Source organism: Mytilus trossulus, chromosome 3, assembly GCF_036588685.1.
Source record: "Mytilus trossulus isolate FHL-02 chromosome 3, PNRI_Mtr1.1.1.hap1, whole genome shotgun sequence".
Classification (NCBI taxonomy): Eukaryota; Metazoa; Mollusca; class Bivalvia; order Mytilida; family Mytilidae; genus Mytilus; species Mytilus trossulus.
Window position 1 is genome coordinate 58607253 of NC_086375.1, and position 12050 is coordinate 58619302.

A 12050-nucleotide genomic window follows, 5' to 3' on the forward strand; every position below is an offset into this window, starting at 1 on the left:
CATTCAAAGACTTTTTAAACCACGTCAGTATGATTTTTATGTGAAAAAAACATAAGAATTTGAAATGTAAACCTTTCCCTTGGTTTTTGACTTAAAAATCCCTTTATTTTCAAATTTATGTCTAAATTTTGCATTTTCTTATTTCAGTTTAAGGCAAAAAAATATTGGTTTAATCGATTTTTCGTAAAATTTCCCCGGTCGTTTTTTATAAAACAGATATGTTAAAGCTATGAACTTTTTGAACATTTTAAGGTAAAATAAAATGGGGTCACAAGGCTTTTAAAAAAATTACATGCTTTTGTTCCTCTACTCCATAAGGTCTGATTTCAATGCACTCAATTATTTACTTAATTGTGAATTGACAGTGGTGGATCCAGGTGGAGGGTTCCGGGGATGAACCCCTCTTTTTGGACAATTCAATGCTTTTGAATGGGGAAATATAGTTAGAACACCCAATCCCCCCTTTAAAATGGCTGGATCCGCCCCGATTGATCAATATTCATCTTCGTGAAAAGGCGGAAAACAGCATATTGAAGTGCCGTTTTATTTCTGCGTGAAACAAATAATAATTTTAGTGAAATAAGTTGCTGTATCCATTGATCTATTATAATAACACTTTCTCTGATTCAATTATTTTAGTTTTAATGTTGATGTTTCTTTTTTTTATATTGATAGATACAACAGAAAATTGCAAATCAACAAAATAACAATTAGCAAAATAAGTAATAGAAAAATATAAAAAAAAATATGCGATATTATTAAAGCAGCATAACCATATTTATCATATATTTAGAACAAAATACAGCTATTTTGTATATCTAATAAAAGTTGTTTTTTTTTTCAGTCTGTATCACCTTCCCTGTATCGCATACCCCGTATCGCATACCTTTTTTTTTTTTTACATAAAGTAAGTTTTTTGGGGTTTTTTTGCTTAAGAAAAAATTTCCTCAAAATATGTCATTTTTTTTTATGACGTCATTGTTTGGTATGTAACGTCACGAACGTCAAGTTTTCATATTGTATATGACGTCACGAACGTCAAGTTTTCATATTGTATGTGACGTCACGAACATCAAGTTTGCATATTTTTTGGCACACTAAATGCAACTATAAAAAATACAAAACACTCAAATAAATACAATAATAAACAAAATATTTTTAAAACAGCAGCAGGCAAATGGGAAGGTAACCCAAGTGCTTTGTATAAGCAGTTATTTTAAGGCTTTGAAACAAGACAAAAGCAGAACTGAAAGTAACCCAGTGCATTGTATTGTCAAAAACTGCCCATATTTATGTAGCAGAAGCATTCAACTGTCCAATAAATAACTAAAAGTTTACATTTTAACAATTTTGTAAAACTGCCATATTTTAGGGCCAAAAAGGGGTCTTACCGGACCTACTCCTTTGTGAAAATTGACTTTTAAGGGCAAGAATTTCTTATGGGGTCAATTGACAATTTTTGTCATGTTGACTTATTCGTAAATCTTACTTTGCTGAACAATTTTACTGTTCACAGTTTGTTTCTATCTGTTATAATATTCAAAACCTTTACGTTTTTTTTGTATTTTTTTTTCAAAATCTTCTCTGAAACAAATCGGCCAAATCAAGGCAAACTTGGTAAAATGCAGTTCGGCATATATCTCGACAATTATAGCTTTTAGAGCAAATCTGACATTGGGTCAAAAACGTTCATGAGGTCATGAAAATTTCCAGACGCATAATACAACCCGTTTTGAGGTTGCTGCCCCTGAATTGCTAATTTTAAGGAAATTTTGAAGTTTTGGGTTAGTATTTTAAAATCATAACATCAAAACTGTTCAGCAAAGTAAGCTCTTCAAATAAGTCACAAATGGTCAAAAGTGTCAATTAACCCTTTTACTAGTTATTGCCCTTTAAAGTATTTTTTCACATTTTTTCTTTTACAAAAATCTTTTCCACAAAATATAAACTGTGCCAAATAGAGTTAAGCTATCCACAATTTTCAATAGGGTATCTTAGTTCTAATATGTATCCGATGACCCTGTCATTCAACAACATGGCCATCATGGCTAAAAATTGAACATACGGATTAACTACAGAAGTCTATGGGAAAATTGTAAAAAAAAAACAATTTTAATGGTCACAGCTTAAAAATTAATTTAAATAATGATAAGGGTCTTCATTTACTATAGTAAGACTATAATGGGATGACCTGCTTTAAAGGAGTAGGTCCGATAAGGACCCATTTTGGCCTCTATTTCAGGTTCATCTGACGAAAGATTTTGACCACTTTTAAAACACTCAAGTGTCTATTTCATTCGATTCAATTAGTTTATGTGAAATATTTTAACTAATTTAGTCATTAAAAACGACCTGACTTCAGCTCAAATATGAAAAATATACCAAATATGCCGAAAAATGTCACTTTTCAGATCGTTTTGTAAAAAATGAAAGTGGCTGCATCCGTGTTTATCCTCAACCTTTATATATGTTATGTATTATCATAAAATAAAATTTATATTTTAATATTAAGGATGGACACGAATGCGGCCACTTTCGTTTTACACGGAAACCGTCTAAAATTTAACTAAAATGCTAGAATGTTGAAGATTACAAGAAAATTGGTACCGTTAATTTTATTACTACCACTGGGTCGATGCCTCTGCTGGTGGACTATAAGTCCCCGAGGGTATCACCAGCCCAGTAGCCAGTACTTCGGTACTGGCATGAAAATACGGATTTTTTGTGTTATTAAAATTTGCTGTTACAAAATATTATAAATTATTATAAATTATATAAGGAATGTATCTCCCTCATGCAAAGCTCTGATTCCTTTCACGGATTTGGCTATACTTTTTGGACCTTTTGGATTATAGCTCTTCATCTTTTATATAAGCTTTGGATTTCAAATATTTGGCCACGAGCATCACTGAAGAGACATGTATTGTCGAAATGCGCATCTGGTGCAAGAAAATTGGTACCGTTAATTTTATTACTACCACTGGGTCGATGCCTCTGCTGGTGGACTTTAAGTCCCCGAGGGTATCACCAGCCCAGTAGCCAGTACTTCGGTACTGGCATGAAAATACGGATTTTTTGTGTTATTAAAATTTGCTGTTACAAAATATTATAAATTATTATAAATTATATAAGGAATGTATCTCCCTCATGCAAAGCTCTGATTCCTTTCACGGATTTGGCTATACTTTTTGGACCTTTTGGATTATAACTCTTCATCTTTTATATAAGCTTTGGATTTCAAATATTTGGCCACGAGCATCACTGAAGAGACATGTATTGTCGAAATGCGCATCTGGTGCAAGAACATTGGTACCGTTAATTTTATTACTACCACTGGGTCGATGCCTCTGCTGGTGGACTATAAGTCCCCGAGGGTATCACCAGCCCAGTAGCCAGTACTTCGGTACTGGCATGAAAATACGGATTTTTTGTGTTATTAAAATTTGCTGTTACAAAATATTATAAATTATTATAAATTATATAAGGAATGTATCTCCCTCATGCAAAGCTCTGATTCCTTTCACGGATTTGGCTATACTTTTTGGACCTTTTGGATTATAGCTCTTCATCTTTTATATAAGCTTTGGATTTCAAATATTTGGCCACGAGCATCACTGAAGAGACATGTATTGTCGAAATGCGCATCTGGTGCAAGAAAATTGGTACCGTTAATTTTATTACACTAATTTAGCATGACTTAATGGTGCTAGTACCCAAAATAAGTGCATTGTATTGTCAAAAACAGTCCATATTTATAAAGCAGAAGCATTTTGCTATCCAATAAATAACTAAAAATTTACAGTTCCTACAACCCCTATGACTTAAAACAGAATCTTCGAAATTTCCTCCGCAAAACAAAATAAAATGTTAACAAACACTAACCACTATAAAAACTAATTCAGTATATGTTTTCCTTTATGTTCTTATAGCTCTTTGTCATATTCTCAGTAATATCTAGTATACTTGAGGATTAAAACAACAAAGCTATGTGAAAAAAACGGATGTCCAACGTTACATTTTTGAACAACTGTGATATCTCTTATGTATAGTGATCATATTTCTTATTCTCTCATCTTCCCGAAACTTGGCAGAAGCAACGAAGTGTGTCAGTTCTTGGTTAAATAAAAGCCGTTTCTTTTGTCGAATTTCGTTTGACTCGGTGGCTGCATATTAAGCTGGAATAAGAAAAATGTCCAATGACGTTTTTCGTTGATTTAACAGCTGTAATGTAGTTTTATTAGTAGACATAGCTAAAAATGTCTAAAAAAATGTGAGATAATTATAACATCTACCGAAAGAACAAAAATTTGCCTCATTGTTCGTGCGTTCAAAAATTGTAGATTCTATAAAACCATCTCTACACATGTACAGTCGTTTTTCAAACGGTAGCCATTTTGTCCTAGTTGATATTTCATTTGTCAAAGCAATAAATACAGATTTTTGATATTTCAATAAGTAATTTATAATTTACCAAAACAAAAGTTAGATACACGAAAAGAACATAAAGTCTAGATTCTTTTTTTATTAACTGCATGTTTGGGTCTTACAGGAATAAAATGCTACGAAACATTACAAAACGGTAGTCATTTTGTCCAAACGTCGAAAAATCCAAACAAACGCTTTTTTTCCGACGTTTACATGTCCACAATTTGATCCATTTGATTGAATATATCTGATACTTAAAACGAATCAAGAGGTAAAATTTATAAAAATATGGTTGTCGAAAAAAACCCACCACGGTACATGTTGTGCATGAAACGGAGGTAACTGAAAGACTTATATGAAACAGCGACAAAAACAGTTTCATATTAATTCAATGAAACTGTTTATGTCGCAACCCCGTATCAAGTTAAATGGACGATTTAGGAGAAGATTTGTACATTTTAAAAGCAAGCAAATTCAATTTACTCCATAACCATTTTGTTTTCTGTATGTCATATTTTGCCGCATTTTTTGCTTTCCTCACATCCTTCCTTTTGTCTATATTTTTATGATATTCTCTTGGAAAGAGCTCTTTTTGAATAAAAGGGATCAACGAACCCATTGTCTTACCTTTACAATAGTGTAAAGTAAGCCGTCGATAACAGCCGGTGCTGATATTCACGAGTACAGAAATGTTCGTATAAATAATTAAAGCGGCAAATGTGGGATCCTTGAATTTTGTGTTCGTAAAAAAGGCGAAGAAATATTTACATACATGGCAGTGTTAACAAAATCTATAAGTATTTTTTTTGCCACATTTCAGTATATGGGACTTCCAAACTGTTCCCTTTGTTTTGAAGGTAGTGAAGTCAGCAACTGTAGTTTCAGTATGTTAGTTTTTTAACGGGCTCGGACATTTGCCAAACTGAATAAAAATATTACAGCTGATTTCTCTTACCTGCGAAGTAAAACTTGTGTTGGCTTGCTTGCTTTGTTTGCATAGTTGTTTATACAAGCTTTGAAAATAAGATTGACATCTTTAAAAAAACATATGTATACAGGCATAATTTAACTTGTATATTTTATATTTTGTACAATATACAAACAAAGCAAGCAAGCTAACCAAAGTGTTGCTCTACATGCATTAGGAAATAAGCTGTAATGATTTTATCCATATGTATGTTCGACAAGGTGGAAATTTTAATATGTTTTGTGAAAATTGCGGCGTTGGATCTATAATAAAAAAGATGTGGAATGATTGACAATGAGACAACTGTCCACAAGAGACCAAAAGGACACATAAATTAACATTTATAGACCACCGTACACCCATCAACAATGAGCAAAGCTTATACCGCATAGTCAGCTATTTATAAAAGACCCCGGTATGACAATGTAAAAAAATTCAAACGAGAAAACTAACGGCCTTAATTATATATTAAAAAAAAATGAACGAAAAGCAAATATGTAACACATAAACAAACAACAACCACTGAAATACAGGCTCCTATACAATATATATTTTTTTGATGGAATAGATTTCTTGTCCTTTTATATATTTAATTGGGCCGGTTTTTTATTTGTTTTTTTTTTTGTTTGGATTGTTTAACACAAGTAATTTTTTGGTCATTAATAGCTTACTTTTTAGCAAATCACTGACTGCTTACTTTACTAAATTATGTCTTTTTTGGAAAGATTTCTCATTTGGCACTCATATCTCATCTTCTTATTTCTATATACAAAGCACGTTTTAGAAAGAAAAAATAAAAGGTAATATGGCACCCTCTATGATCCAGAGACTTTTAATATTGGAGATATTTTACATATGTCAACAGGACAGCAGCCGAACGACAAAAAAACACCCTCTGAGGTATATTTTGTGATAAAATTAGCAACAAACGGATATTATCGATGGATGAAACTATAAAATATGTATTGAGCAATATACCGTACCCGCTCAGTGGCGGATCCAAAAGGGCGAGGGTTCCGGGGGATGGACCCCCTTTTTAGGACGATCAGTGCATTTGGATGGGGACATGTAGTTTGAACCCCCTCCCCTTTTGTCCAGGGTTAGGCCCCCTTTTTTAAATGGCTGGATCTGTCCCTGCCGCTTTCATAACACATATTTTTTTAGCATACTGAATATCGTGATGTTTTACTATTAGTTCAGGTTCTGATAAAAAAAAATACACATTCAGTACAGAAAAAAGTGTTTCAATGAAAGTTTCCGTGTTTTTCTAGGCAGAAATGATTTTGGAATGACATTATACAGGTTTAAAAGAGCCCAAATGATTTTCTTACTGGACAGAGGTTACTTCATTTGATATTTCACTGTGTCACGTCGTGAAATTAATGCAGGTTCAATTCATAACAATGCACAAAACCGGTTCAACAACTTTTGCAAGGCGAAACAGAAAGTAGAATCGTGAAGCCAATAAACAATATTTTTTTAATCTGAGCATGCAAATTGAAGATTACGTTATATATTTTACATTAAATATATTTGCAAAATAAAAACTTTGGTAATGAGAGTCCCAGACAATATATTAGTTGACTGTTTTCCCACTAATTCCACGTGTTTTAAGTAGTAGTTTACTCGTAGTAGCCCACAATGCATTGTAGTTCATTGAGTCGATTGGTCAGTTTTTCAAGGCCATATTGGCCTTGTGTTTTGGAAACTACTATGCAAATATATTCTGACGTCAGAAAATCTAGAGTTCTCGACCTGTGAAACTATGAATGACATTTAAGAGCATACATTAATGTACATTGAATGCAAAACAATCATTGACGAAATAGTAACGCAAACATACAGTATGACAGATGAACAATTCAGACTCTTGAGAGCCTCTTCAAATCGCTTATTAAAATTATCATTAATACTTGTTTGTTTCTTAGATAAGCCTATTGACTGTACCGGTATTGATGTTAACCATGGAAGTGGTGTTTATACTATATATCCAAAAGGCATTGGAAGCTTAAGAGTTTACTGTGACCTAGAAACAAACAACACAGGAGGAGGATGGACAGTATGTACACTTATTTTGCTTCTAGATTAATTGTTTTAGAAATTTTATCTATTTTGAAAAATAAAGAGTAAAACATGGATGATTCTTATTTATTTAAGAATTGAATGCTTCTTTTTGTAAATTTATTGGGGTGTAAAAGCGTTCAACTTGACCGAAGTACATTTTGTATGAAGCCCGGAAGCGCTTCATTCTAAAAATGTACGCACGTTCAACTCTTTTACAACCCTATAAAGTTACAAAAAGAAGCATTCAATACTTATAATTACATTTTTAGCTAGGATCATGAAAACACGATTTTTATCCAGTTTTATTTAATTCACCTCTGCACTTGATCGTGGGACCTCGTGTCATCATGCAAGATTTTTATTGTCTAATGTAATTCTTTACGGAATAACATGTGATGTGCAGTTAGCCAATCAGAATAACGTATTATAATGAAACTTACATCTAATGTAATTATTTTATCACAATACGTACTTCTGGAAAAGTCCTTAATATCATTAAATCAATTTAAAAATCAAAATAAACTTATTATATATTTGATAGCCTACAACTCTTTAGCTTAAAGTGTATTTACGAGGTAGTGTTGCGAATCTAATGTTAATTTTGACTCGGGGACTATGGCACTGCTTCGAAAAAGTTTATCCGGTGATAATTCTTATATGATTTGAAAATGAATCTACAAATACTTGAAAACTGAGTACTTAGTCGAATTGGTCCGTTGGAACATTTTCTTTGGTTTACACTTCAATACACAATGATGCATCCCTGGGACTTGTATTCAGTTGGTAAGTTAATCTCCCGAGTTTACACATCAATAACCTCATGAATTACATCAATTAATATTTCCTTTTGCAATGTTTTGATGATAATATCAACTGCATGCAGGCAATAACGCTTATAAATGTATTGTATTAACCCTTTGAAGTTCTTTGTAAAGCACTTCTTCTGAATTTATGACAAACCTACGATACTAGATATATATAATGTTTCCGATCCATGCGGTCGTTTGTACGTCTGTTCGGTATCGATCTGTTTAACGATTTTGGTAGAGGAGGTAGTTTATAATAAAATTGTTTTTTATGATGATTTCTTTCTTGATTGAATACAAAATTAAGAGTCTTATCCCAAATGACATTGTACACTGAATATGTGAATTGATAGTGCGAGTTGGGCATCAGCATAAAAATGCTGAAACACACTTGTTGATATTTGATTTGATTTAATATAACTCTTTGTAAGGCAACCATTTGATTTTCGGGAGGGGGGGTATGTTTTTTTTCTGTACAAAACAATCTATTTTTTGGTCAAAAACAAATTATTTTTTTCTCCAAAAAATGGAAACAAACTTTTTTTCCAAAAAAGAAAACATAGCCCCCCCCCCCCCCCCCCCCTCTCCCCAGAAAATCTAATTACTGGTTGCTGCCTAAGTTAACTATAATTCGTGTATGATTGATTGCGCTATCACAAAGCTGCTCATGCACATGAATTTCAAGTTTTAAAAATCAAATTTTTACTTGATGTGACCTTAACTTTTATTTATTAATATCTGAGATTGACTTTCAATGATAGGTCTTATGAACATGAAACGCTCGTCTCACTCTGACGTCAGAAGTATGAAATGATTAACCTGATAAGTATTTGCATAACGCTGAAATTGACATGTTTGTATACTGCTTATTCGTTTATGTAGGTCATTATCCATAATGCGCCTTAAACTGAAGAAATCAAAAAGTGTGTGTAAATCTCTGTGTAGTGATATAAGACATGCTTAACACGTGACTAAACTTTTATAACCATTTGTGCTTAATTTGAAAGCAAAAGACCATTGGGTAAATGTGTAAAAACTGTGGAGTTATTAAATGTTGGTATGGAACAACATTTTTAAAGAACTTATTGTGTGCGAACAAGAGATTGTGTACCTCGAGAACCCGCACCATGGAATGATTTTCGGAATGCGCTAATTTACGGAATAGTGAATCTCACTTCGGACCCCTATTATATGACCAAACATTTGAAAATGTCTCAGCTTTGAAACGAGCAATCATACAATTCAAAGTAAAAGATGTGAGCAGAGGAATTGAGAAAGGCTACCATTACCGCCTACCTGAAAGGAAATAGACAATAACTGTTTAGTGTCTTTAAATATCAGCTGTATTTGTACGAGGCTAGGAAACAAGCTGTATGTGAGCTTTTTCATAGGAATTGAGGAAAAGGTTACCATTACCGCCTACCTGAAAGGAAATGGACAATAACTGTTTAGTGTCTTTTTTAAAAATATCAGCTGTATTTGTACGAGGCTAGGAAACAAGGTGTATGCGAACTTTTTCAGAGGAATTGAGGAAAAGGCTACCATTACCGCCTACCTGAAAGGAAATGGACAATAACTGTTCAGTGTCTTTTTTAAAATATCAGCTGTATTTGTACGAAGCTAGGAAACAAGGTGTATGCGAGATTTTTTTTTAGAGGAATTGAGGAAAAGGCTACCATTACCGCCTACCTGAAAGGAAATGGACAATAACTGTTTAGTGTCTTTAAATATCAGCTGTATTTGTACGAGGCTAGGAAACAAGGTGTATGCGAGCTTTTTCAGAGGAATTGAGGAAAAGGCTACCATTACCGCCTACCTGAAAGGAAATGGACAATAACTGATTAGTGTCTTTTTAAAAAATATCAGCTGTATTTGTACGAGGCTAGGAAACAAGGTGTACATGTATGCGAGCTTTTTCAGAGGAATTGAGGAAAAGGCTACCATTACCGCCTACCTTAAAGGAAATGGACAATAACTGTTTAGTGTCTTTTTAAAAATATCAGCTGTATTTGTACAAAGCTAGGAAACAAGGTGTATGCGAGCTTTTTTAGAGGAATTGAGGAAAAGGCTACTGTAAAATATATGAAAAGGATATGATTATGTATAATTTTGACATATCTGGTATTTTATTATGATGTATTTGTGTTGATGAGTAAACTAATGTCATGCAGTTTTGGAATAGTGTAAAGCAGAAGAAAATATTTCAAACTTTAATTGTAAACTTTTGCATAAGTTGAAACTATTTGCGGGGACGCAAATAATGGAAAGGGGGTAAAATGTAGAGTACGAACCTAGGGTACATGTATTTTATTATGACGTGTTATGGACATGCAGGTCTAGTACGTAGACTTGTAAGATATTTTGATGTATGTTTTAAATTGGTATTAATAAAGCAATCTGTTTAATATTCTGTATTTTTTATGAAAGTTATTATGTAGGAAACAGTAACTGTGTGAAATAGCTTGTACTACATGTACTTGTAATGCTTGTAGTCTGGAACATATGATAATTGAAGCAAATAAGTTTTAATTAACATTTAATAAGTAAAGTTAGAACAATTACAATGTTATGAGTTTTCTAGAAATTTTGAATTACTGTCATTTGTATATTTGATAAACAAGTTGAAGTTCATGTTATAATTTACCAGTTCATAATAATAATCCACTGAATAATCCAACTGTATGTCTTGTAATTTTGTGAAGATCCAATTGTAGAAACTGTAGTAAATCGTAGTAAATTCCACGCACCTGTGCTTGAATTTTATGAATGAAATGTATTGACATGCGCAGTAGAACCCATGTGTCACTTGGGACGATTGTTCAATAAAAACACTATTTTTACGTGTTGGCAACTGTTTTCACATACTCCTTGTAATTCCTTTTAGTATTTGTAGTCAACGTCTTCAATGTTTTGTTGATGTTAACGTTCATTATCCTTGATACTTCACATTTTGATCCGCCGGTGACACTCAAACTTTTCGCAGTGTTGTTTACGTATTGTGACTTCCGGTGGCGCTGTATATATTGTTGTATTTTAGTTACTATATAAATTTGTTTAGTACCATGCATAAAATGTTTATTATATAAAGCTTACTTAAATTGTATATTATTGTGATTTTTGTAATTTATTATAGAATTTCAATATTTAGTTGGACGGCAAGCGCGCGATCTAACAATTTTCCAACTTTCCAACCATCCAACATTGACGTAATTTCGACGCTTGGACGTCAGTTCTGCTCAAACTTTTGGTTCTTACAGTTGGTATTTTTATTTTCTCGTTATTTATTTTAGTCAAAATGGTTAATTTTTCATAGAAACTTTATTTTTTTAAAGGTAAATTTGTAAAGGAAAATAGTAAAGTAAACGTTTTTAAAGTTTAAAAGGAATATTTCATTTTAGCGGACTCTTTAAAGCTTTATTTCTGGTTTATATTTTAAAGTTAAGATTATTGAAATTGTTCATTGAAGTTCATGTTTATTGTTAACGTTTGTCTTTTTGTAATAAATAGAATTAAATAGGAAAGTAGGCAGTTAAGGGATAATTTCCTAAAGGTCTGGAAATTATAATAAACAAAACAGTTTTTGAATGGTATAAACTGTATTTCATTATTAGTTATTCAGGAAAGGCTCTGAAATATAACTAATAATAATAAACATTTTTTTTATGTAACTGGTGAGGTCTCAGTTACAACTTTTACAAAAATAGTTAGAAAGAGGTCTTCTGACTAAATTCACTAGAAATTAGGATTTTCTCTTAGGTACTTTATTTTCTTAGTAAGATAGCAGAACT

General features: G+C 32.4%; 1 protein-coding gene across 1 annotated transcript in view; it reads left to right on the plus strand.

Annotated features, from left to right (window-relative positions):
* Positions 1 to 12050, plus strand: part of LOC134711974 (fibrinogen gamma-B chain-like) — a 125928-nt gene that overhangs the window by 81965 nt on the left and 31913 nt on the right. Inside the window, exon 4 of the mRNA XM_063573040.1 lies at positions 7321 to 7451. Within this exon, the coding sequence (XP_063429110.1) occupies positions 7321 to 7451 (131 nt within the window). The remainder of the gene's footprint in view (positions 1 to 7320; positions 7452 to 12050) is intronic.